General features: G+C 44.2%; 1 protein-coding gene across 6 annotated transcripts in view; it reads left to right on the top strand.

Moving 5' to 3' along the window:
• Positions 1-27,601, top strand: part of RERE (arginine-glutamic acid dipeptide repeats) — a 403,553-nt gene that overhangs the window by 170,743 nt on the left and 205,209 nt on the right. For 3 of the 6 annotated variants that reach the window (XM_084962662.1, XM_084962663.1, XM_021095277.2), the window contains exons 3-4: positions 7,332-7,402; positions 16,330-16,455. In XM_084962662.1, the coding sequence (XP_084818788.1) occupies positions 7,332-7,402; positions 16,330-16,455 (197 nt within the window). The remainder of the gene's footprint in view (positions 1-7,331; positions 7,403-16,329; positions 16,456-27,601) is intronic. The other 3 variants (XM_084962664.1, XM_084962666.1, XM_084962665.1) reach the window with 1 other exon arrangement.

The following is a 27,601-nucleotide window of genomic DNA, read 5'->3' as shown; positions in this document are numbered from 1 at the left end:
ATATGTATATTAGTCTTTCTAGGAAGGCTTATAAGACATGGATGCCTAAAAGTACAAAAAACAGTTGGTATGGGAAAACTTGTAGCTTGATGATTGAACTGTGGAGCAGTTGCTTTTACCACATCGAGAACTGCAGACTACAATTAGCTGTCATTAATTTTTCGTTGAGTAGAAATATGTTCCATTTACTGTACAGTCAGGAGCCAGGCTTGAATGAGTTTAAATAGATGAAATCTAAATTATCCTGACAGTCCATTAAACAGTAGCAGAAAACCCGTAGAGAAAATGGATTCACTATGATACTAGTTTATAATAAAATCATTTGCCAAATAAGAATTATAGCCAGGCATTGTGAATTCTCTGTGTTATTTCCAGTGAGCACTGCAAATTGGTTGAGCCATTTATTGTCCGGCCCAGGCTCCCAGTGCATTGTTTTCTGGAAAGGAGCTGGCAGTGTTGCTTGAAATCAGCTCTGCAGGATGTGACACCAGAAGATCAGACTAGCGATTTGTTTGTTGTCAGTCTTATGGGCAGAGAAGAATCTTCACTCCAGCCCACCTGTCACTGGGTATTTTTCCTGTGAATACTGGGCATTCTATTCCTGGAAGTGTTTGAACTCTTTTCTGTGTTGGTTTCCTAAATGTACATATTCGAGCCACGTTTTAGTTGTGATTTGGGGGTTAATAAGGACCTTTTGTTAGCAGTCATCCTCTGCTGAATAGGGATTTTATAGCAGAATTTATTTTTGATAGGATTCCCTGAATTGGGGCTAGAGTTGTTACCTGCCTTCTCAGGCCTTAGAAAGGTAGGTTTAGTCGGGCAGTGAGAGTGAGAGTGGTTTGGAAATTCCCTTCCCTTGTGTCTCTGATGCCCTGAGACACTTTGCTTCGTAGGACAGGTGGCTGTCACTGATTTTGAAAATAGACTCCTCCCTCTTGCCTTCCCCTAGATTCCCCGTGTCCCCTTAGGCACATAAACACTGTAGACTTGCAGTAGTTAGTGTAAGAGATACGCATCACTTCACGGGGATTTGGATGGAAAGCTGGCTAGATTTTTTTGTTTTTTGGGGGTGGGGGGGGTCTTGTCTTTTTGTGCTTTTTAGGGCCACACCTGCAGCATATAGAAGTTCCCAGGCTAGGAGACTTGCAGTAGTTAGTGTAAGAGATTCGCGTCACTTCACCATGGTTTGGAAGGAAAGCTGGCTAGAATTTTTTTTTTTTTTTTGGTCTGGTCTTTTTGTGTTTTTTAGGGCCACACCTGCAGCATATAGAAGTTCCCAGGCCAGGGGTTGAATCAGCGCTGCAGCTGCCGGCCTTTACCATAGCTACAGCAATGTGGGATCTGAGCCATGTCTGCCACCTACACCACAGCTTGTGGCAATGCCAGATCCTTAACCCACTGAGCGAGGCCAGGACTCGAACCAGCATCCTCATGGATACTAGTTGGATTTGTTTCCAGTGAGCCACAATGGGAACTCCCTAGAATTTTTTTTTTCACAATAGGGATTCAATATGGGTTACAAGGAAGGCTTTTGAAGGAATATTTTTAGAATAAAATGTGGTGATAAGAGTGCTTAAAATGTTCTTTGCTTGAGTAATACAATTGTCAAACCGTGGCTAATGTTTAGCGTATCAGTATAACTAATAAGATTGCTGCTGCTGGCAGGATGATCTTGCTTTTTCTTGTTTTACAGAGTTTTCAAGTCCATGTAGCATAAGATTGATTTGGGAATAAGGGGCGGTTCTTGCGATAGCAGTTATTCTAGAACAACTGGCATTACTTCTTAATGTTAGAAGATAATTGTCTTGAATTAGTCTTTAAGCTCGTGATGCACTGGAAGATTTTCTGACTCCTAGAGGAGGAAGAAAAATGTGGAACATTTAAACAACTTTTCCTTTAGTTTATTATGAACTGCTTCTCTACCTGCCCCTCGCAACTTGAGTTTTTCTCATAATTTAATTCCCTGTTAGCACTGAGAATAAAGAGAGGTCAGTGTTTGGTAGATGTACCTGGCGTTGTGTTTTTAGACAGAAACTGGTGTAAGCTTTGTACTACGAGTTGAGAATCTATAGGCATTTGTATACATGGACTTTGATTTTCGTGAAGTTTGAAAAGGATGGAACCAAAGACAGATGTTACTTGAGATCTTAGAACCTAAAAGAAGGTGTCGTCAGTCAATTTTGGTGACAGTTTTCAGGGTCAAACTACAGGATGAGGGTAGGGACTGAAAAGAGGCTGCTTACGTAGGAGCTTTTTGCCCAGTTCTTTTTCCTTTTCCCTTTTTAAGTTCCCTGCTCTTCCGAGACATGTGCGTGTCCCTTCTCCACAAAAGAGTCTAGCAGGAAACTGGAAGTAAGAGGTCCTACAGTCGAGTGATTTCCTAAAGACGTATTTATTAGCAGAGAGCCTCCTTGTTGTTGCTATTGCTAGAGCATAGCTGTCTCATTTGAACCTTGTGTGACCTCTTTTCTGTTTTAATGTTTTCATTCTAGCCCCTTGTTCCTTCTACAGTTTGGAGTGTTCGCTGTGCAGAAGGCAGCGCACAGTTTACAAAGCGGAGGCGTGGTGACAGGTGTGATTGTTGCACAGACGGAGAAATGAGAGGAGAGGCTCTCCTGGCTGCCGTGCAGCACGCGTGCATGGGGATTTGGTATCTCGACTTGAGCCGTGTGCACAAGCGAGGGCCCACACGTCCCCACACCCGCAGCCTTTTGTACGTCGGAGATTTGGAAATGTCCGTATCGGCTAGTGGGGTGCTCGTGGACCTGATTCTGCTGTGGTCCCCCGATGGGGCTGTTGGGTGTGGAGGCAGGAGGAGGAATCCTGTGTGAGAGGAGGGGAAGCTGGAGCGTGCAGGTCCTGAGGGCCAGCCTCTGTGGCCACCGCTGTGCCACCCAGCTGGCCTCTGGGGGATCTGTGTGTGTGAAAGTCTTTGTTCATGCGTGCTCTTTGCAGCCAAGGTTTTCTATAGGAAACCACAGTAGAGTGGCACTGCCAGGCTTTGCAAGGGGGTGAGAAGGTATTTCAGAGATGAATCGGCAGAAATCCGTTAATGGAGAGGGAAATTCTTTACTGTGGGGCTGAGCAGCCCGGCTGAGCGTTGCCCAACCAGAGCTTCAGTGGCGAGCTCCCAGCACTGCTGCCCAATTAGTGGGCAAAGCCAGCGTCCACTGTGCTGGTGAGCAGGCTGTCAGGAAGGATGCTGACAGGTTCTTTGTGTTTCAGCCTGACAAAGTGCCTGATGCTTCAGGCTGTGGGGTTTACCCTTGAGAGGACCCTGCTCTTGCTCTATTTACATGAACCTGCTGATTTGATGAGGGTTGGAAAGCAGAGGGCTTTCTTTGCCTCTAGAATCTGCCTTTGGCTGACTTCCTTCTCCCGCTTAGCAAATGCTCTGTTGTTTGCAGATGGCACAAGAGATGCTTGGGCACAAAGCTCTGTTGAGGTTGTGAGAAACAGCCAGAATCGTCCTGTTCAGTATCCTTGCCCAAATCATGGACACAGGATTTGAGGTCACTTAATCGTGTGATCCATTTCCAGGCAGAGGCTACATTTTAGAAAATAAATCTTAACCTAGACCCGTGGTTTCATTTCCAGACACCCTGAGTAAAGAAAAAGAATTGTTATCATGTATTGTTTGGAATAATTGATATTGATGGTAATAGCCTCACTCATTTTTCTGGCCCATTTCAGCCTTGCTGATTTTAAGATTAAAAATATATATATTTGCCCTGCAGCAGCCGTTAGCTCAATCTGGTAAATATGCATTTTCATACGGGTAATTTTGAAAATGTGCATTATGCACTTAATGGATCGCATCAGCTTTGCTCAGTTCTTTCAGAACTGCTAGCTTGCTTGCTTGCTTTTTTCTAAAAGGCTCTTTTTCTTTTTCTCCAAAAAAGGTGTCCGCAGTATTTGTGTTGGCCACAGGGAATTCTCAGGTGGAGGACATCGATCCAGCTGACTGGAACCAGTGTTATAACTAGCTTCAGACAATCCATGCTCTCATAAATTGCATGAAAATTCTTGGCAAATCATTTGGGCTTTAAAGATTACCTGGCATATATCCCAACTGAGATTTTTAACGCTGCTGTTGACTTATGTTCTCATCATTCCTTCCCAAATAAACCATTTTATTTTTGTGCTGACTATAAACATCTATATGAAGTTACTTTCTTAAATAGGTGCTTAATGAAGAGATACGCGGGAAATATTTCTGAGTATTTGGCCTTATTTAACCTTGTTTTGAAAATCATTGAGTAATAGTTAAGTAGATTTGTGTGGGTTAGGATTAGGGTTAGGGTTAAATTCCAACTTGTTTTTTTAGAATGTATTCTCTTTAGTTGGATCTCTCTAAATTTTTACAGGAGGGTTAACAAGTTTGACTCTACGGTAATTTTTCCTACTTTTATGTTTTAAATGAATTAGGAAATTTGGGGCAAATCAACACACTATTTTTTTTCCCGTTTCTATGGCGAATTTGACAAGGTGTGCAAAATTTTAATGACCTCTGATCTTGGTCGTTCTGTGTTTTATGACTCTTGATGTAAAATAAACTCTCAATTTTGTCACTTAATTTTGACGAGAGCTTACCTGACTTTTCCCATCATGCTGATAGTCGTTACTTGTTGTCGTGACCTGTTTGATAGGTTACGACCCTTGTGCGGTGGCGTCTCACTCTTGGGTTCATAGCTGTGGGTCAATCTGGGTGGCCATCATAACTTTTTATACAGAAAGAGGTGATTTTTTTCATCCAGTAACAAGGCCTTCATGAGTGAGTGTGGAAATTCCCCACGTGGGCTTTGAGGATCTGCTCTCTTCTGCTGCCTTGTCCCTCGGGGCAGCATTGCTCAGGCTGGGGCTGCAGGGCAGCCTCCAGTAAGACCACAAAGAAGTGTTTGGGCAAAGGGGATTAGTAGTCGCCCCCACAGGTCAGCGTATTCCTTTCCTTCCTTCTCTAACGGATTCATATCCGGGTGTATTTACATCTGATCATTCTCCTGCATGTAACTTTGTAATGAGGAATGAAAGAATATAGATTCCCTCTTTATGTATAAGTTAACAGCTACTTTATGTCTTTATATAAGACTGCTTAGGGCAATAATGATTCTATTGATTATGAGAAAAAGAGAAAGCTTTTCTTTGTGTAAAAAGAACAAAGTTAGACATACTCCCCGTCTGACCATCTGTCATTTACTTCAGTTCTGTCTGGTTTTCCCGACACTAGTGTCAAACACCAGTCCTTGGAGGGTACAGAGGATGCAGAAAGGAGTGAGTGTCTTTGAAGCTCAAAATTGATAGTGACGTGGGTCCTGCAGACCATCTGATCGCCAAATAACTGACCCAACAGAGGATGTAAATTGTGGTTTTCTGTAAAGGAAAGGAAATTTTCCGTTAAGGAACGGAGATGTCATTTCTTTACTGAGGAGCCGTGAGGTAGCTCTCTGTAAGGTTGCAGGGGTGCGTACAAAGGTAAAGAAGCTTTGGCGAGGCTGGGGGTAGGGATGCGGGCGTTTCTTTAGGACGGCACGGCCCAGGGAAGGCGAGATGTGCTGTGGGATCGGACCATCAGATGCAGCAAGTTTCTTGTCACAGGGGCTTTACGGAAGCAGAGGTCCTTGGTTAGGAAGGGGCCCTTAGTTGCGAAGCCAGTGACTCGTCCGTAGGTGTGCCAGTGTTACGAGATGGAGGAGGAGGTGTGAGGAAGGAGCGGGCATGCGGATGGTGACTCGTTTGCAGGTTGGCGAGATGGGTGCTTAATGGATATCTAGGTATTTGAAATGTTGGTGGCGGGTACAAATGTTGGTAGGGATTGGAACACAGACATCGGGAACCTTGGGTGGTCCCCCGACTGTGCACATTGGAGCTACAGTGTTTATTTAGGGAATAGGTTTCTTCCATTTTGGCGTGAATACCAAATGGGGAGCAGGCAGAGAAATAGCTTCCACCGTGGGAAGAGAGCTCTGGTCTGTCCCGTGCGGTGATGAACGTGTTGAGGGGTTGTTGCCTGGACGTTGATGAGTTTTTTCCTACCCCGCAAGTGCAGATGTGGGTTGGGAGATTCTGGACGCCTCAGTGCTTGGCTTTTGGGTTTCTTCTTCCATGATGACCCTGGGCTGCAGAAGTCCTCGTGTCTTCCGGAAAGTTTCCTGGAAGGAAGTGCCCTTTAGTCGTCAAGTCTGTCTTTGTGCCTCCCTCTTCGTGGTCAGGTAGTGCCTGTAAGACTGGACTTTCCATGGGATTGAGGGCTCCAGACCTCTGCTCCTTTGCGGGGGGGTGGGAGGGTGGGGGGGAATGGGGGAGTGTTTAGCACGTATGAGGAAAGACAAATCTGCCTGTGTTCTCAAGCACCTGAGTTATTCCAAGACATTTATTTCAAAGGGCTATAAGGAAGGATAAAACAAATGGCATTTTAAATGTGGGCATTAGGGTCCCTCTCCCCATAAGGTATGATTGCAGGTGCCTTTACTTCTCAGTAAGTAACACCTCGACTTTTCTATCCTAAGCCTTATGGTGATCTGAGGTTGTAATGTGGAGAATTTTTACATCCTTCCTTTAAAATTACTGCTTCTGTAAATAAAAATTAATAATGTATCAGCCTGTCATTTAAAAAAGTTAACCTTGAGACTCCAGCTATTGAAAATAATATCCAACCACTGCCATGTCAAATGTCATTTAAGAAAGTGCTCTTCTTCCCTGCGGAAAATGTAATTTGGTTTACTTCATCCCATCTCTGATTGGCTGCCTTGTATTCTTTACTATTAGAAAATAAAATATATTTACGTTAAAATGTAATAGAAAGTTATCCGTAAGATAATAGATTGGCTTTCTTTTTCTTTCTTCGTTTGGGTGAAAAGGTCATTGTAATAGCATGTTCAAGTTAGTCTTCTTTATGTATTTATTTTTTTCACAAAATATTTACTAAAATTAAGCAGCGCTTGGCAAAGCTGTTTCTTTTTGTGAAGACGAGAGAGCATCGATCTGAGTAAGACATTCAAGGTTTTGTCTTGGTGTGTCACCTTGAGCAGGTGATGCCCTTTATCAGAGTTCCTTCATCTGAATACAGATAATCCTGAGGGATTCCCTCTCCCCCATCTTTAGGGAGACTGGAAACAATAATTCAAGCTTTGCCAAGTTCTTTAAATTACCAGAAAGTGCTCAAAAAGAACCCAAGAGCTGTTTTCTTTTAGCTTAAAAATTATTTGTAATTTAATGATATGACCTTTGTATGTGCTTTGTCATTTGTTTATTTATGCAGTGGCTTTATGGGCCCTGTCTTTGTTCCCTGAAAGGTAAATGCCATTGTTTTAAAATTTCTTTTTCTTTTAAAGACTGTGTGTATATCGAGAGTCGGAGACCAAACACACCGTATTTCATCTGTAGCATCCAAGACTTCAAACTGGTAAGCATTGTTCAATGTGCTGTTGATCCTGCTCTGTGCCTTCTCCCCTCCCGGTTCTCTCTCGGTTCCTTCTCCATCCCATTGACCCGATCACAAGTCACCTTCCGGGTGAGGCTGCCTGGTGACTGTGGCACTCAAAGAAAGCAGGAATCCGTTTCTGTCTTTCCAGTTTTATAACCTGCTGGAAACAAATATTTCTGTAGTTTTTATGCCTTTATCAGCTGTCTTGACAACAGTTTCAGAGGTTTCCCTGTGTTCCTGTCGTGGGTCTTTTGTTCTCAGCCATTGTGAAGAACCTGAAATAAATTTGGGATTGGATGATGAGTTGGGGGAACAAAAAAAAAAAAGAACTGTAAATTGGCCTGAGATCAGTTTTCTGCGGCAGTTGTCATGTACTGAGGTATTTTAAGCAGGTACAGGGTGTGCCTTGAACCTTTTGGGGGGTCTCGAGGTGGTGGAGGTTGGAGGAAGGAAGTTTGGCTGGGGATGGTATAGCCACAGTACTTTGTCATTTTCACAAGTACCTAAGTGTTGATGTTGCCTTGTTTTTGGACCCCTGGTTCTCACACTTGGGGCTTTGGATCCCTGAAATTTGTAGAGGTTTTGCACAGGTCTGTAAATAAACATTCTCAGCTTTAAATAAACAAATACACCTCACCTATGTCTGTGTAACTACTTTTCAGATGTATTAATATGGTGCTGTGATTTTAAAAAATGAAATGCTTTAATGACAGGACATGGGAAAGATTCACTGTTTATTTTGTATTTTCCTCAGACAATTGATACGTGAAATGCTGTCACTTGTTTGGGGGTCTTTTGAAGCATTGAGTTGTCAAAAAAAGATCCTTGTACTTGAAGGAACCTTGTACTTGTGAACCACTGTGTATATTTTTAGATCTAGAGGAATCCTCATCCTTGAGCCTTGTGGTGATAGGTGGCAGTATCTGTGAAAGCTGTTATTTCCAGAACCTGGTGTAACTTTCGACAGTGCTTGTGTTCTGAACTTGTCTGTATGTCTAGAGAAGAGCCATGTCGTCTGGGTTCTGCATCTCCTTTGTTTTCTTTTTAAGTCATTTTAAATGACTCTAAATGTCCAATTAGTGTATCCGATTGAGTTAGTTAAAAAGTTGCATGTCATTTATTTTTCTTTATTTGAAAATTATCACGTAGCACATGCTTTTAGTAAGAGAGTAAAATGAGCCATTTACGTCTAAGATTTCTTATTCTGGGTAAACTGCTTTTACCTTCTAGTTGTTTGACAAGGTGGCCTTACGGTTTAATCTTGTAAATCAAGTGCTTTCAATTCAGATTTTATGTTCACATAAAATTTTACCATTTTTAGAAGCCTCTGCTATTTGTTATACGTTGCCTTCCAAAGATTTTTTTACAGATGCTGCACTGACATCTGAAAATCTGGGTGGTGGCCTTGTTTCCTGAAGAGTTTTCTTTTGCCAGTGGCTGGTGCTGCCGCTCTCTGCCTGCTCACTGTCTTTGTGTGTGGTTTTCACCACATGTAATACCAGTGCACTGCAGAAAAGACGCAGCTGTGAAATGAAATAGCAAGGACTTTTCTTTTACCTGTTACGAGTCTGAGCCCCTTTTGTACAGTTTTTGCCCTGTAGCAGGTGCCTTCCTGTTTGGTCGGCATCTCTTATGAAATGCTGATCACAATGTGATAGTTGCTATTGGGGCAGAGGTTCCTGCTGAGCTACAATGATCGCTCAGGGTATTAACAGCAATAAAAGCCGAAGCTTCTGTTGTCAGTATTGGTCTCGTACAGCACATGAAAGCTGTCTGCTAAAACTGTGTGGGAAGTGGGGTGCTGTATGTTCAGACACCTTTCTCTAAGTCACATATTGCTGTGCCTTATGCTTTTGTTTGTGTTCTATATTCAGCACGAATTCATAGTTGTGTAAGAGTAACAGAGATGCTGATGAAATATCTGCTTCTGGAAGGAGTGTAGTTATTGTCTGGATACCCACCTTCTTCCTTGGTTCTCAAGGCTCATGAAAAGATAACGCATTAGATGAGAATAACCTTAGGCTTTTCTTCCTTCACCTTACGCAGCCCAAAGGGGAAAAGATAAACAGAAGGAAAGGTGCTTTGTTTCTCTGCAAGATTTTAAAAAGAAGACACTGGAGTTGTTTTGCCCATAGCACATACCATGTATGGCAAGTGGAACCATTGGAAAACAAAAACCTAGTAGATTAGAAATGTTGATTACTTGTGTATTTTTATCTTTTAAACTTTTTTCGTTTTGCGATTTAACTGAGAGATTATTTCTTTGTTGATAGCGTGAGTTGGTGTCACGGTGAGCTTTGGCAGCTGGAGTCTGGGGCCTGTCCGAGGCGCTGGGGGAATGCCCTTTACAGGGCAGGCGGCCGGAAGAGGTGGCGGCGGCGGGGCCGGTGGGCGGGGAGTGGGCCTCCTAGGATCCTTTCCTGAGGATTCTGTGTCCTCAGAAAAGGACTCTCTCCTGCAGCCAGCTTGAGCGGATCGTGTACCCGAAAGAGCCTGGTCTGGCACCTGCAGCCCTTTCTTCTGCCGGGTTCCCGTAGCTTTTCTAGGTCGCTGTGTGGTGGAGGGTCACACCTTTGAGGGGTTTGTTCCTGCATGAGCCCGGGTCCTCAAGGGGCGTTATATCCCAGAGTGCAGTTAGCAGTGTTTGGGGTTGTAATCAGGGCCCGCGAGAGGCATTTATTCACTGAAAGCCTACTGTGTGTGCTTTGAGCACAGCGCCGCAAGGGGAACCGAAGAATGTGCGGTGTCCCTGCTGGCTCTTAGCTTCTAGCGGGACAGGCAGCGGTGGTCTTCCTGGCTGTCAGTCCTCTCTGAGGAACTCTGATGGGACCGAGGTGGAGGAAGCCATTCACTTAATGTCCCAGAAGAAAGATCCCTTCCTTTTGCTGAAAAAAAAATACAATTGCAGTTTTCAAGAAATTCAGGCCTGAGCGTAATAGAATTAATTTGCCCCCTAGATATTATCATGGGTTCTGAGAAGGCTTAACAAGGAGATTATTGAGATTAGCATTTCCATTCGGTTTGACACCCAGGGTTCCTTGTCTGGCTCCAACAGTCATGCTACTTCTTCACTCCTGGAGAAGCGGTTGAAGCCCTTCCTTTAATATTCTACATGGGGAGTTCCCGCTGTGCTCTAGCGGGTTGAGAATTATCAGTTCTTCAGCTGTTATGTGAAATGAATTTTCAGACGGGATAGGTAATTATTTCAAATATTATTTTGAGCAAACGCTATTGATCATTGTCATTAGAATTAATCCTGGTCTAGAGCTTCCTTGGCGTTGGGGCTACGTCATTAGGGATATTGTGCTATTTCCAGTTGACCTTTTAGGGTTCTGCATGGATACTTGTGCTCTTGTGTCATTTACACCTCCGACAGCATACATTCTAAGTGCTGATTTTGAATGTGGAATAGCTGAGGATGCCTTGGAGAAGGCACTTTGTTTGGTACTGCTGTGACTGTGCGGGCCAAGTTATTTGAGTGTTAATGCCTCTGTCTCGTAGCCAGATCGGAGCAGCTGGGGGAGGACCATTTGAAATTCCTTTCTGGTTCCCAGCCTGTACTCCTAACCCTGCACTGACCACCACAGTGCCACAGATGGGGGCATCAGCTTAACTTCCACTTACCATCGAAATCGCCCTCTCTCCACCAGGTCGACTTTCTGAGACGTGTGTTAAAAGCAAGAAGCTGGAGTTCCCGTCGTGGCTCAGTGGTTAGCAAATCTGACTAGGAGCCGTGAGGTTGCGGGTTCGATCCCTGGCCTCGCTCAGTGGGTTAAGGATCTAGCGTTGCCGTGAGCTGTGATGTAGGTTGCAGACGTGACTTGGCTCCCGAGTTGCTGTGGCTCTGGCGTGGGCCAGTGGCTATAGCTCTTATTAGACCCCTAGCCTGGGAACCTCCATGTGCTGCAGAAGTGGCTCAAGAAAAGGCAGAAAGACCAAAAAAAACCCCAAAAAACTGAGAAACTAACATTGTTAGTCAGCTGTACTCCAATATAAAATGAAAGTTAAATTTTTAAAAAAGCAAGAAACTACTTTTCCTCTTTAAGTGAAAACTCAACCGAGATAAATAATTGTCTTCCCTTTTTGGGGGGTGGGGTGGCTAGAGACCTTTCCATAGATAAGGCTGGAGAGAAGGAGGCTTCTTTTACAGGTCCTCTGTGCACATACTTGTATCCACAGAGTGAGTCAATTATCGTTTAAGTCTTATACATCTTAGTTATTTAACCCCAGCTTGGCTAAATGTGACCACTCAGCGCAGAATGTCTGGTGTGTGGGCGTTTGGGTACCGGCTACCAGGCGCATTCCTTTTTGTCTTAGGTAAACCTTGCATAGAAAACTTTCCTGTGAGAAGTGGCAGGAAGTTGCCTTGATTTGCACATGGCTGATTGAGAACTTGAGAAGTCATGCTGGGAGCGGGTGCCTGGCTCGTGAGTGGCTGTCTTTCAAGACTGTTGCCTTCTCACCTCCCTTCATTTACCTGTGAAGTTGGGATATAAAGTACCCGCCCTGCAGATGGCATGTTTTTAGATAAAAGATCAAGCCTGCAAAGTGGGAAGTGCATGGGATGATCAAGACGTTGACACTTTGTTGGTGCTCTAGGTTTAAGCTTTGTAAGGGCAGATACCTTGTCTGTGTTATTCATTGATGTGTACATTGCATGGCACATATAAAATCCATGGTAAATATCTACTGAATATTGAATCCAGTGTCATTTCAGTGGAAGAAAGCGACTGCATCCAACTTTCAAAGGACGTTATAGTCGTTAGATACAATGCGGGTATTAACTTCAAATTAACCTTCAGTTTATTAAACAGGCCACAGAGTTCTGCTTACTTACCTTGAGTTAGCCTGCCGTGTGCAGTATTTTATATACTTAAATAATAAAATTCTAAAAACACTTTAGAACTCAGGTTTTAATTTTCCTAAGGAGGTTTATGTGCGTGTAGCCAAAGTCAACATTTTTAGGCATTATTACATTCTGTTTCGAATTTTCTGTATTACTAACTTTTAGCAAAGAAAATGAGGTTTTAGTCCAGGTGTAAACATTCCAGAGGAGGCTGGCTGATAAGCACAGAGCCTTAGGGGTGATGATTTGTGTCTGTGTGCAGCATGCTTGCTTTTCTCTTTTACTTTTTCTTAGTCCCTCGAGTTCTAGCTTGGCGACTCGGATGTGATGTTGGATAATGACGTGAAAATGACGTGAAGTCCGTCATCAAGTGTTTTCAGTTTTTGGAAGTGAAGAATTTAAGTCTTACTCAACGAGATTGTGGAAGGGGCAGCAGAGCCAATTTTTAAAAAAGAGTTGTTTCTTTTTGTTAGTTTTAAGTTCTCACCTGTCGGGAATGAGGGCATCACTGTGACACTGCTCTTCCTATACAGTGATTCCTAGGTTAAGAAAAGCTTGGAGGAGTTCCCGCTGTGGCAAAGAGGGTTAAAGATCCGGCGTGTGTCTGTGGCATTGCCTGTTTGATCCCTGGCCCAGTGCAGTAGGTTAAGGATCCAGTGTTGCCGCAGCTGTGGCATAGGTTGCAGCTGCATCTCAGATTCAGTCTCTGGCCTGGGAACTTCCGTGGGCCGAGGGCGAGGATGGAAAAAGGAAAAAAAGAAAAGATTGGAAAAGGAAAATTTTGCCATTTACAGCCTATGGTGGTTGGACTTGGGGGGTATTATGCTAGGTGAAATAAATCAAAGAAAGACAGATACTGTATGAAGTCCTATGTGGAATCTAAAAATACAACGAACTAGTGAATACAATAAAAAAAGAAACTCGCAGGTATAGAGAACAAACTGGTGGCCACCCGTGGGAGGAAGAAGAGGGAAAGAGCGAGACAGCGGGGGGTGATGGAGAGACAGGCTGTCGCGGGTGAAGTGTGAGGACATGTTACAGCACAGGGAGCACCCCCATATCCTGCAGTCACTGTAAACAGTCTCATCTTTAGAAATTGCGAGTCACTGTATTGTGCACCGTATGTAATATTGTGCATCATCTGTACTTCAAATTTTTTTTTTTAAAAGGAAAAGGTTCACATTACTGTTTTGGTGCTAGACTATTCTTCTGGCGGCCACCTTTCCCGCTCTTCCTTGATTTAAAATAAAGACCGTTGCTTAGTCCATCTCGAGCCTTGCAATGAACTGCACTGGGATACTGGGCTTCCTCCACGCAATGTTTGGGGTAAGCCACCCACAGTGAATATATGGGCAAGGACTGGCTGTCCTTTTCACACATCAGTTTGGACTTCGTAATTTTATTTAACCCTTTAAGAGTCAAGAATAGGATGAAATCACTTAGCTCTGGGTTTGAGGGCCATAGAAGAGGTGTTACTGAATATCTGCCCCGCCCGCCCCCCACCTCCACCTCCACCCCAGTAGTGGCCCAGTCATGTTCAAAGTTCTTTTCAATCACCTTAACCTTTTTGCATGATATGAAGGTCACTTTATAAAGGGAGGGAGGCAGTGACACAAGGAAAATCCGAAGGAAGCTTTGGGAGTAAATAGCCTCAGAGCATCTTATTGGCCCCATTTCTCGGTGGTCTCTTTTCCCTCTTCACGGACAGTCATCGTAGGCTACATTGGATTTAAAGCTACAGTGATTACTGTGAAGTTGGATTATTTCTTTTCTCTTCATTTATTTGGATTTTGGGACTCTAAGAAATCACTGGAAAAAGTTCATTATAGTTACTTCTGTAAAATATTTATTTAAAACTGTAGTGTTGCTAAACTTGTTCTCTGTATGCAAAATTTTTTCAATGCAGAAAACTCTGGGTATTCTAATTTTTTTTAAAATAGAGCTTAGGAAAATGTGAGATAATTTGATATTTGCAGAGAGCTGCTGTGCAAGAATATAAGCCAAGTCTTGTCATTCAGACTCTGTTTCTTAGAACTGGAAATTTGTAATTTGTGTGTATATGTGGACATTTGTGTTAAGGACCAACTCAAAATTATACAAGAAGAAACCTATTAGAAGAATCAAAAGAAAATTAAGGCAACTGTCAGTATTTTCTGATTCATAAATAACAGTAATGAAGTGCTTTGAAATGATGCCTTTTTAATGTTTAAAACATTTTAATAATTACTTGAACTTTTGTATATTAAATAATGCCATCATGCTTAAGACATCCTTTACGACGTCTTTTTTTTTTTTTTTTATAAAACCCTTGATTTGGGTGAATAACGATTGTGAGCAGTTGTTTTTTTTTTTTTTTTTTTTTTTTTTTTTCCCCTCTTTGTCTTTTTAGGGCTGCAGTTGCGGCATGTGGAGGTTCCCAGGCCAGGGGTCGAATTGGAGCTGTAGCCGCCGACTACACCAGAGCCACAGCAACGCCAGATCTGAGCCGCGTCTACGACCTACACCACAGCTCACAGCAACGCCGGATCCTTAACCCACTGAGCAAGGCCAGGGATCGAATCCGCAACCTCATGGTTCCTAGTCGGATTCGTTAACCACTGCACCATGACGGGAACTCCCAGAAGTTCATTTTTATTTGATGGTTATGATAAAAAAAAAAAATGTTGAGTGCACTGTGCCTCTAGTGCCCAGCTGAATCTTTGATTTGGAGTTTGCAGGGCTGGTCTGGGGAGGAGGGAGGTGTGTGGTGAAGGGGTGGTTGCTGATGCCTGATGTCCACGTGAAGCACATACCTTGTCCCTGCAGCGGTGGGAGTCAGAGGTGGAGTCCGGGATGCTCTAGATGGTGGCCTGTGGGGAGAGCAAAGGAAACTTCCTGATAAGGACATTCCCAGCATTAGTTCGTTTTCTTCAGATTTGTCTTTTTTGTTTGTTTCCAAAGGCCATAAAAAAAACAAGTCGTTAATGGAGCATATTAAAATCTAGGGCTCTAGGAAGCTCTTAGAGTTATTCTTTGCTTCTCAAAAGAAATTATTTGAAACAGTACTCCCTAAAAAGAATTTGATATTCAAAGTTTGCTCATCTGTAATTTTAAAACAATGTTAAGAATAGATCCTCGCCTCATCATTTGGATTTTATGGGGCTTTTAGTTCATTTAAAACCACATGCAGTTGGATTGGTTAGGTTTTTGGAAATGTTTTACATGCTGTGGAGTATTTGAAAGGGAATATATCCAAACTATTATCTGAGGTATCTTTTTTGATACATACCAGGACTGTGCTGGCTTTCAGAAGTTGCTCTCTGATCTTTAAATGTTTTAATGGATTCAAACTTTCTTTAAAGAGAGAGAGAGAGCGAGCGACAGAGAGACATGATACACACCAAATTGGTTTTTCCCCTAAAAGAAATAATATCTTCCTTGAACTTGGTGCCTGGCCTGCTCACTGTATTTATTTTGTGAACAAATTCAAGCTTGTTTGAATGGTGTCTTTCCCCCTCTGGTATTAAGCCTTTGTCTTTTGCTTCACAACTGGGATTTTGAGAAAATGACAGGCTCTTTCTTTGAGTGCCCCCGCCCCGCCCCGCCCCACCCCACCCCCGTGACTGTTTCCCTACCAAGTACATGTCTTATGCCCCTGGCGTCTCAAAGTAGAACGTCTTCTGAAAGCTCAGTTTGTCCACTTGTGGTTTGTTTATAGTTGTGTTTACCTGACCACCATTGCATTTCCGTTTGTATTATAAGCAAAGCATGCCACTGTCACTGTGCTTTGACGCTGTCACGTCTTAACTTGGTTATTTTGAGGGGCACACACCATACTGCTTTCTGACAGGCCCACAGGAAAGTGTGGAGCCAGAGGGTCGCGTTTGCTCACGCTGGAGTAAGGAAACAGCTTTGACTGATGCAGAAAGTCGAACTCTGGTGGTAGCCCAGATTCTCGGGGCTTTCAGAGGCCATCTGCTCACGGATTTGTGCAGATACCTGCTCGTGTGCTGAGTGCCCCTCATAACCAGGGTATGAGGGGACATTGGGCCTGTTAACTTAAAACTGTTTTCTTTTTTAGGTCCACAACTCCCAGGCCTGTTGCAGATCTCCAACTCCTGCTTTGTGTGACCCCCCAGCATGCTCTCTGCCGGTGGCATCACAGCCACCACAACATCTTTCTGAAGCCGGGAGAGGGCCTGTAGGGGTAAGGAGAATCCCGTTTTTAAAAGCCGTCAATATTTTATATCCCATAGGGTATAAAATAGGAATATCACCTCCCTCCCCAGAGCCCCTTTCAAAATGTGCTGTATTGTATGTGTTTTTAAAGGAGTGACAAGTACATGCACAGAGGAAGCAAAATACGGGACTTGCCTTACCCCTCTAGGACAGTTCCAGAGGTCAGCGGGGTTTGGTGGTGTGTGGGGTATTTTGGCGCCAGCAGAGAGCATGCTGGGCTGCTGCAAGGAGCAGGAGCTGGCAATCAGCAGCGAGTGTGGATGTTGGCAACTGAAATGGGGAAAAAAAGGGGGTAAGTTTGAGTCCACGTGTGGAATGTGCGTTTCCCCAGGGTAACTGGGACTCGTGGCCCGTGAGTCTAAACCGTTTTGGGTGCTATCTTCCTTAGGTGGCGTTTTGTAGCGTATTGCTCAGAACTAGCTAGGCTTTTCTGCAGTGCCAGGTGTAGAATAAGCATTTTGAAAGGCTTGGGGTTGGGGTGGAGCGGTAGGGCTCTCAGCTATACTCAGGTAAATCCTCTGTTACCTCTGTTATGTGGGGCATATGTGGGGTGTAGCGGGGTGCAGGGCCCTTGGTGCTCGTGGGGTGTAGCGGGGTGCAGGGCCCTTGGTGCTCGTGGGGTGTAGCGGGGTGCAGGGCCCTTGGTGCTTGTGGGGTGTAGCGGGGTGTAGGGTCCTTAGTGCTTCCTTGGAGAACAGGGCTTCGGTGTTCATGATCCACGATGGTGATTTCTGAGCTGTGTGCCTCACCTTTTCTGAAAGCCGTGTATACGCCTGTCTTCATTTTCCTTCCTTTATGAGGATTTAATGCTGAAGTTTTCTGAAAGACAGGTGTTTATTGTCCTGATTGACTTGTTTTAATCACTAGAGAAGTTTAAGACCTGTCTTTTCTCTTGTTGAGTGTATTCTGAGTGTGGGGCTCAAACGCCACCAGAAAATAACACAAGAGAGGAGTCATGCCACGTGCACACACAGTTCAGGATGCTGGCAAGATGCAATGAACTGTTCGTTCACAGTGTGGAAGATGAGTGTCTTCAGACAAGGAAGGAGAGTGCTCCACACGGGCTCTTGCAGCACGTGGGGAGGTTTTGCGAAGGTAGATGGATTTTGAGGAGCTGGGTGTGTTTTTGATCTATCAGTAGCGTGTGGGCAGGCTGCGTCCCTCCAGGTGTAGAGTCACCCTGTCCCTATAAGCAGCATAGGCCGTGAGCCTGGTGGAGCTGGGAGTTGTGAGAAGATGACCGCAGGACGTCAGTGAAGAGCCCAGGTTAGTGGGTCTGGGGAGGCAGAGGCGGGGATGTGAAGTGGGGCCGGATCAGAGAGGTTCATAAAGGTTAGACAGGGCAAGGTTGCACGCGCTGGTGGAAGAGTTCCTGTGCAGGCTTTCATTCCAGGTGAGTCGATTTGCACATCACTGCTTAAGGAGATTCCTTGGGTGGTAGTGCGGAGTGGGGACAGACTGAAGGTTCCAGCTAGATGGCTAGGGCTGCCGTCCATGCTCAAAATGAAGAGGATCCGAGACAATGGAGATGGGATGTTAGTAATTTTAAAAAAGTCAGGAATTACTGTCACACCAACATTCTCATGTTTATCAAGAATTAGACCAGAAAAAAGGTTTTACGTTGTGGAAGCCTTGAAATTCTTGATTAAACAGGCATTCGCAATGGAAGGTAGAACCCAGTGTAGTGAATAAAAATCTAATTTTAGTCCTTGGGAGATATTGTCATCCTAAGGGGCAAGTTAATAGAGTCCCGACTTGACCGCTTACTTCAAAGGCCTCCACCTTCCCTACTTAGCATCTTGGTTGTGTGTGTTTATATGCGTATAAGCAGTGGTTTTTATCTTTCAGGCCAGCATTGTCTTCCTTCTCTAGTCAGCATGGATGTCGCCGTTAGACTGTTTCTTGTACCGCAGTAGAGTCACTAGCCAGGAGTTGCTGAATGGATTTAAAATTTTGCCCATGAGACTGATTTTTGGTAAATTCCTTCTGTGAGCATTAGTGATGACTAGTATTTGTTTTTTAGCAGTAAAAATAGTGTGTCCACTGGGGATTTCAATAAAGTCCTGACTGGTGGTGCAGTCAGATACCGTTGTGTGTAGGCTGGAGAAGATGCTGTAACGAGGTGGTAAATCTTTGAGTCACGATGGTGCTGCACAAAGCTAACGTATTGATTGTCCTGTAACAACACTCCATGCTGCCAGAGTCATTTGAGCTGGATCTGAATCAGATCCAGTTGGCACAGCTCCCCTGCATGTGTGCAGCTCTCATAAATTCTGCAGGCACACAGATCCAATACAGTGTAATGAGAGAGCTGCTGGGAGAAGAAATTGATTACAGGGTCGCAGACAATGTCATTAACGTTTCCTGCCATGATACTCCAGATGTCTTCCCTAATAGACGGTTTTCGTTAATTTAGTTTTTAAAGGCTAGCATTGATTGCATCATAATTTCACTTTCTTTGCATATTCAGGTGTCTGTGATCTGTGTTTCTGTACTAATGATGACATCAACTCCCAATATTTAATTTTATTAATTTTTACCTGTTCATCTTCAAAGTGTTTGTGCTGGAAGGGCCACGTTTTTACCTGTTCCTGAGAATCGATGAGCTTGGATGTCTTTTAGCAAAAAGTCCTGGTTTGCTGGTCGTTGGGTAGTAAAGGAGGTGAGAAGGCAAAGAAAGCACTGGCCAGATTCTCCCCAGATTGTGCAGAGAGCTTCCTGCACCCTCCAGCTGCTCCCATTATCAGGTGGTTTAACTGGCCTTATGGAGGGCTCGGTCCAGAGTAGAGAAGGTGCAGAGACTTAAAGGGACTTGAAATGCACATTTGTGGAGCTCTCGCTGTGGTGCAGTGGGATTGGCAGCACCTTGGGAGCGCTAGGATGTGAGTCTGATCCCTGGCTCAGGAACTCCACATGCTGAGAGGCAGCCAAAAATTGGGGCCCGGGGGCGGGGGGAGGGCACATTTGTTTCCATTGCGGTTGTGGCTCGGCAGGCAGGAGTGCCTGCTGGGTGCACCCATCCTCCTCCACTAGACAACCAGGGGCTGCTTAGGGTATTGAGTTATTTAGCGTTTTTGGTTTTGTGTGTTTAAGGTCTCTGTGTAGTGGCTAACATATATAAATCAAACAATATTGTAATAGTAGGCTGAGCTATTTAAGACATTATTTTAACTATTGGTTATGTTTTAGGGGCATTGTCCTTTAGAGAAGAATCCTTTTCTCTTGATGAGTTCCTGTGTAACATAGGCCATGTTAGTTAACTTTTCAATAACCCTTAGTTTTCTCACTTTCAAATGGGTGTGGGGCGGCTGTAATGATGAATTAAATTGCTTAGCACAATGTGTATGTCACGCATATACAAAGCATGAAGCATTATCTGTTATCACACAGAGTTTTGCACAAATTCAGGTTTAAATAAGTTATTAGTTTTGACATTCTTAATCTGCAGTCCACAGGTCCCTAGGTGGTCTGCTTGAGTATAAGAGGGTCTGTGAATTTTCTGAAATTGCTTTGCAAAGTCTTAAACACCTGTGCATTTTCTTGGAGAGAGTATATACTTTTCAACCATGAATGCTAATCAGTAGATTCCTAAAGTGCTGAAAATTTTAAAAGTTAAGTTAAAAACTGGTGCTCTCTATAAAGTCTCTTGAGGTGGGTCACTTAAACCATCAAATCCACCAGCTGTTTGTTAAGGGAGTGGACGGACCCGGCCACTCGGCACATTGCTCCCCTTCACAGAGTTCATGCATACAATCTGTGGGGATTCTTTCTTTCTTTCTTTTTTTGTCTTTTGTCTTTTCTAGGGCCGCTCCCACGGCATATGGAGGTTCCCAGGCTAGGGGTGGAATCGGAGCTGCAGCTGCCAGCCTACACCACAGCCACAGCAATGCCAGATCCAAGCCGCAGCTTCGACCTACACCACAGGTCACGGCAACGCCGCATCCTTAACCCACTGAGTGAGGCCAGGGATCGAACCCACAACCTCATGGTTCCCAGTGGGATTCGTTACACACTGAGCCACGACGGGAACTCCTTATTTCATTTTGTACTGAGGAAACCTGAGGTCTGCATTTGTGTAACACGCTGCCTTTGGCGAGTGACAGGACTGAGGTTTCTTTCGGGACCTGACCCGGGCCCTGGGTGGCCTCCCTGCTCTCCTGCCGCCTCGGGTGCTTCCTGGGTGATCCCCGCCTTGTGGCCCTTTGCCTTCACATCCTCTCCAGGGAGCTTCTCAGCTCCCATGCCGCTTGCTCACTTAGGAGGCAGAAGGTGGCTGGGCCGCCGCCGCCGCCGAGAGTTCTCCTTCTGGCCTCTGCCCTGCGCGCATGGGCGGCGGCAGGGGAACCTGTCCAGTGTTGGTGAGTTTCGCTTTCCTGTTAGTTAGCAAGGGTGGTGGTCGGTCTTTCCTCTCCTTTGGCTTAAGTACTGCGTGGCCAGCAAAGCCTGCTGATGAGCTCCCCTTTCACTCCTCGTCACCGCATCCGTGTACATTTGAAAAATAATCCCTGCGGTCTGTGCGGGTGTTAGTCGGCGTTTGTTTCAGGTGAAACCTTGTGCATGTGAGATTTGGGGGCTTGTGTCTACCTTGGAATAAATCCATTCCCCTGATCCAGAGAGACCTGCTCCCACTAACACAGAGCCCAGAAGCTGGTCCAGTGGCTCCCTCCGAACCCCCACTTCAGGAGGGGCTGTTAGTCTGGAAGCCTGATCTCCACTGTTCTTGACCAGTGGAGGTTCTTACAGCCACCCCATGTGATGCATGCACCTCTTCTTTTCAAAGCTAAGAATACTCTGTCTAATGTCTAGACTAAACTTTCTGACTGAGCCTCAAACCAGTGTGAAAACAGTGTTATTTTTTGCTTATGTAAAGCATTTGTCATTTCTTTTTTTTTTTTTTTGCTATTTCTTGGGCTGCTCCCGCGGCATATGGAGGTTCCCAGGCTAGGGGTTGAATTGGAGCTGTAGCCACCGGCCTACGCCAGAGCCACAGCAACGTGGGATCCGAGCTGCGTCTGCAACCTACACCACAGCTCTCGGCAACGCCGGATCATTAACCCACTGAGCAAGGGCAGGGACCGAACCCGCAACCTCATGGTTCCTAGTCGGATTCGCTAACCACTGCGCCACGACGGGAACTCCAGCATTTGTCATTTCTAACGCTGGTACCTTTCATACTTGGATTTGTGAGAACTGTTTAATAATTAAAAGTGAACATTTATTATAAAATGCTATTTTACAAGTAAGATTGGTCATATCACTTATCTACTCCGTACTTATAAAGAATTGGCATCTGGTTGCTTGTTTATATAGGAGTTTTTGAGGATAGCCTGCTTTTTCAGCATGTACTGTGGCTCCTTCCCTAGTTGCCATTAAGTATGCCCCAAATAACTATTGTCTTGTATGTTTGTAGGGAAAGGTGTTAAAACCATAGGTGTTTCAGGAAAATTGCCAATACAAATGCCATGTTAATTCAGGGAGTAATCCCTAAACCGAAGGTGGCTGCAGGCTATTGTGGGAATTGGCCTTTGTGCTGCTTCCAGGTGACTTCTTTCCCTTGGGAACAGTGGTTTTCACACCTGCTTTCACAGGGAAGTTGGTTGTCAGTTAATTTGTTCTGAAGGCTATTTGTCCATTATATTCATCTCTCTTGAAAAAAAATTTTTTCTTCCCCACTAAAAGGGCATCAAGCCGCATTTTCAGCACATAGATTTGGATAATCTTATTATTTTAGAAAATTGCCTGCCGTTTAAGCAGTGCTTGTGTTACCACAGGTCTGTATGAGGTGTAATGATTTCTTCTAAGCATTACTGAGCTTTCCTTTTTCTTCAGGGTTCATGCATCACCCTCGGTTACTTACAGGCTCTGTTAACAGGCCTGCCTTTTTAGGGCTCTTTCCACTGTTTGAAAATTCCCTAAGCAGATATATGGAGTTCCTAGGCGGTACAAGGTCTCTGGAATCAGTCTTACTAATATATAAATTGCCCCAGCTCATTTAAGCTTGTGGAAATGGAGCTTGCAGTTTTGTTGAGCTGAACTTTGTTTCTAGTGTCATCCCGCATTTTAGGATATCATAGTGCTTTTGATGACAGTATCTCTTATAAATATCCAGGCTTTCCATTTTTCTTAGGGCTTGGGGTCCAGCTTAAATAATACATCTAAGGTTAATCAATCCTCTTAAGAGTCTAGAAGTTGTTATGCCTCATGCCTGGAAGTTGACATTTTCTGTTTTTGTCTCTGGTCTCGTGTTGTGCAGTTAGATTGAAATTCTGGTACTTAATCACCGCCCCCCCCCCCCCCCCCCGCTTTTTCCCTTTCTTTGTAAGTAGATTGTATTCTTAAGAGCGGTTTTAGGTTCACAGAAGACTTGAGTGGATGGGACGGAGATTTTCCCTTGTACCTCCTACCCCGTAGGTGCATAACCTCCCTCCTTAGCAGTATCAGCCACCAGAGCGGTGCCTAGATGACAGTGGGTGGATCTTCACATCCTCATTACATTGTTAGCACCCAGGGTGCACAGTCAACATCAGGATCCACTCTGAGTGTGTTGGGTATTCTTTGGGTTTGGACAAGTTTCTAGTGCTGTGTATTCACCTCCTTACCCCTGGCAGCCATTGATCTCTTAGCTTTCTTCATAGCTTCGCCTTTTCCAGAGTGTCCTATGGTGGGATCATATAGCACAGAGCCTTTCAGACTGGCTTCTTCCACCGAGGTATGGGCACTTGTGGTTCTTCCATGTCTTTTCATGGCTTGACAGTTCATTGCTTTTCGGGGCTGAGTCGTAGTTCATTGTCTGAGCAGACCGCAGTTTATTTACCCTTTTACCTACTGGAAGACAGCTTTGTTCTTCCAAGTTTCAGCAAGTCATGAATGAAGCTGCTAACATCTGTGTGCAGGTTATTGTATGGACCTATGTTTTCAACTCCTTTGGGACCTCACTGCAGGATTGCGTGGTAAGAGTATGTTTACTTTTCTAAGAAATGACCAAACTGTGCTACAAAGTAGCTGTACCACTTTACCCTTCCTCTGACAATGAGTGACAGTTCCTGTTGCTCTGAAGCCTCACCAACATTTGGTACAGCCAGTGTTCTAGATGTTGGCCATTCTCATAGGAAGTGGTACGTAAGAGTTGTTTGAACGTGCATTTTCCTGATGGCACACGATGTCATATGACATACCTATGAGACACACGATGCCGTGTACTTTTTTGCTGTCTCCATTAGTTGGCTGCTAGGATCTCTGGCCCACTTTTTAATCAGATTGTTGAGCGTTAAGAGTTCTTTGTATATTTTAGGTAACATTCTTTATCAGATGTGTCTTTTGCAAATATTTTCTCCCAGTCTGTAGCATGTCTTTTTCTTAACGGTGTCTTTTGCAGAGCAGAGGTTTTTAACTTTAATGAAGTCCAGCTTATTAATTATTTCTTTAATGGATTGTTCCTTTTGTTAGTAATCTCCAAAGCCAAGGTCATCTAGGTTTTACACTATGTTATCTTCCGGGAGTTTTGTAGTTTTACATTTTGCATTTAGGTCTGTGTTCCATTTTGAGTTGATTTTTATGTCTAGATGCTTGGGAGGGGGCACGCGGATGATCTTTTTTTTTCTTTACTGTGTTGCTTTTGCTCCTTTGTCACACATTAGTTGACTATTTATGTGGGTCTATGTCTGGGCTCACTAATCTATTCCATTGTTCTAACTGAGAGCGAAATGAAGATATCTTGACTGTTTAATCCTGGATAGTTGGGTGTGTATTTTGTAAGAGTAGGGACATTCATTTATATATAGCCTCCGTATAGTTGTCAAAATCAGGAAATTTAACAACAATGCAGTACTAGCCAAATGCACATTTTGCCATGTCTCAATAACGCCTTCTGTAGCAATTTGTTTTTCTGGCCTAATATCCCAACCAGTATCACACTCACACCTGGTTACCACGTCTCCTTAGCCTCCTTTAATCTCCTGCAGCTCCTGTGCCTTTCTTTGTCTCTCATGATGTTGACATGTTTTAAAAGAGTACAGTCAGGCTTTTTGTAATTTGCTGCTTCCTAGTTATTTGACTTAGGTTGTGCATCTTAGGCAGGGCTCTTCTGTCATTGGTATGTGTCCTGGGTGCCTTGCGTTAGAGGACACATGATACCACTTTGTCACATTATTGGTAACGTCAATTTTGATCACATGGACACATTACCAGCTTGCCCTTTGTACTTATAAGTAATTTGTAGGGAGAAGCTTTGAGACTGTGTAACTGGCCTCTTCGTCATCAAATTTTCACTCACTGATATTAGCATCTATTGATTATCTTTTCCCTGCATCACTGTGGTGATTGTGGAATGTGCTTCTTTTTCTTTTTTTTCCCCTCACACTAAATTGCTCTGTCTTTGAAAAATAGATCAGAATTCACCTAGTCTTAACTGAAGCATGGGATTTTTTAGTGAAGCAGAAGAAAAGTAGAGGGTGAATGAAGGAAGGAAAACAATGAGGGAAAGGGGACAGGCCGGGTGGGGAAGAAGACCTCCCAACACTTTGACCCCCCCCCCGGGGGGGGTCTTTATTTTTCACAACACAAGGTCTTTATGAATTTTCAGATTTTTTTGTATAGAAAAACAAAAAAGCTTGCGATGGTGTTTTGTACCATTTTTAGTCTCCATTGGAACGAAGAGCTGCTTGGAAGTTAACAGATCATGGATGTGGTTAAAAAAATACACATTTTTACTGTTGAAATAATGGTGTTGGTTTGCTTTGCGCTGGCAGCATTTCCTAGTGATCAGGTTACTTCATCTCTCTGCAGCTCAGTTTCCTCCCTCGTAAAACCAGAATATTATTTCAGTAGTTCTGGAGGGAGGCCCAGGAAGCCGAAGTCTTTCCAGGCACTCCCCAGGCTGTCCTGGTGCGCAGCCAGCTCTCACACCCCGAAGTCTCCCGCCAGTGATTGTTCCATGCGCAGATCTGATGATGTCCTCTTCAGGATGTAGAAGTTCTGGTGCAGTTCCAGGGCCTCTTAGGCTTCTTACACCTCAGTATTTTGGGCCCTTAAAAAATTGTTCTTGTGGGTCTGCCATATCACTTAAGTTTCCTGCCTTCTCCAACACGCAAATTAGGAGTAATCTGCGTGCTTCTATCCCTAATATAACGTGGAGACAATTTGTACATTAATTCAAGCCAAACTATGAAAAAAATTCTAGCTGCTAACATTAATTTAATGGAATGTGTGATGATGTTTTGCCGAAATGAAATAGCCCCTCGTGACATTAATTCTTACTGATTGCTTGTGGCACAGATTCCCAGGGGCTAGAGGCTGGGGTCTGACATGTGTGAGGGGCTGGGATCCTACTGGTGACTCAGTTCTTCTCTCGATTTCATTTTCGTTATTATCACTGAGAAACCTCTCTAAGTGCAAGTGTAGCTGCTGTGATGTAACTTCGCCCTTATCTGGCCCCACTCTGACTTACTGGGTTTATCTTATTTGCATACTAGCCTGATAATTATAATGGTACTACTTAGTTTATTGATGGTATATAAATTCTTCTCATTCAGAGTCAAACTCATGTAGCTCTAAACTCTTAAGGAAATTATAAAATAGGTAATCCAGGAAATAATGAATATGTTAAAAATTTAAGATAGGCGTCTAAATGAAAATAAAAGTTAGTCCTCTCTGCTTCCACTTCCCCATTTTTGAGAGAAACAGCCAGAGCCCCTGGCTACTTTCTGTGTATGGTTGGACCTTGGTTTCCCTGGGGAATTGGTTCCAGGACCTGCCTCAGGTACCAGAATCTGTGGATGCTCAAGTCCCATAGTCAGTCCTCCGTATCCATGGATTCCACATCCCCAGACACAGGGGGTGACTGTGTATCTGTTGAGAAAATCTGGCATCTAAGTGGATCCACACTCTTCCACACAGTCCAGAACCATGCTGTTTAAGGGTCGACTGTATAACCCATCATTTGGCTACTTCATTTTTTTCATTTTTTGTCCTTTTTAGGGCCGCTCCCGAGGCATATGGAGGTTCCCAGGCTAGGGGTCTAATTGGAGCTGTAGCCACCAGCCTATGCCAGAGCCACAGCAACGCAGGATCAGATCCTCGTCTGTGACTTACACCACAGCTCACGACAATGCCGGATCCTTAACCTGCTGAGTGAAGCCAGGGATCAAACCCGCAACCTCATGGTTCCTAGTCGGATTCGTTCACCACTGAGCCATGAGGGGAACTCCTCATTTGGCTCCTTTAAATCAAGTGGTTGCATTTCATTCTGCAGTTGCCTGGAGCAGTTCTTGGTTCCAAGAAGTTGCTTCCTAACCATGGAATTAATAGTTTGCATCATTTACAAGATAGGAAAAAAGCATGTTATTATTTTTTAACCTGGTGAAGTGGGACTTTTAAAAAAGGAACACATCCAGTGTGACTAAATATGGGACCATCAACACGAAGTTTAGCATTTAATGCAGTCAAGGGAAACATTGGCCAGTACCTGGCCAGAGAAACAGAGCGTGCACGTTTCTGTTTTTTGCAAGGAAGTGACTGTTGAGTCTTATCTTATCCCTCCCCGGAAAACGAGAGAGTTGTGGGACCCCGAGAGTATTCCTGGGTGTGGATTAGATAGCAGCACATGGCTCAAGTTTAACTTTCTCCCTCACCTGTTCTAATTCTCGCGGGCTTGTGGACCTCATAGCGCAGTACAGCTTGTTTACATGTGCATAACAATTTTTCAGCTCACAGAGCATGAGGCTGTTTCATTGTGTTTTTATTTATTGGATGTCTGATCTATGATGCTGGTTTTTGGCTCTTTTGAGTCTTATTTGACGGGTGCTTGCTGTGATCTGAAAACCAGAAAGTGTTTCATTGCCATGGAAAGGGAGGTATTGTCAGTCGAGAGGCTGCTGCTCTTGGTTGCAGCCTCGTGACAGTGCTGGTTCTTGATGCCTGCATCACGTGGAGCATGTTGCTGCCTTTCCCCAGGGCCTTGTGACTATTTATAGTTTGGGGGAAAGCAGAAGGACCTAAGAAGGCAGCTGTCAGGTGCCTTTGGTGTCCCCTGATAGAAGATGTGCGTGTTGATCTTGGACCGCCGAAGCCCTCGGGATTACAGTACTTGATCCAAAGGGTTCTGGGGGGTGGGTGCT

This window comes from Sus scrofa, chromosome 6 (assembly GCF_054392235.1).
Source record: "Sus scrofa isolate SSC_HxYL_T2T_F1_AM1 chromosome 6, Sscrofa_HxYL_maternal_Yorkshire_Landrace_v2.0, whole genome shotgun sequence".
NCBI classification, from domain to species: domain Eukaryota; kingdom Metazoa; phylum Chordata; class Mammalia; order Artiodactyla; family Suidae; genus Sus; species Sus scrofa.
The sequence above is the reverse complement of the archived record's forward strand: the minus strand, read 5'-3'. Positions and strand labels throughout refer to the sequence as shown.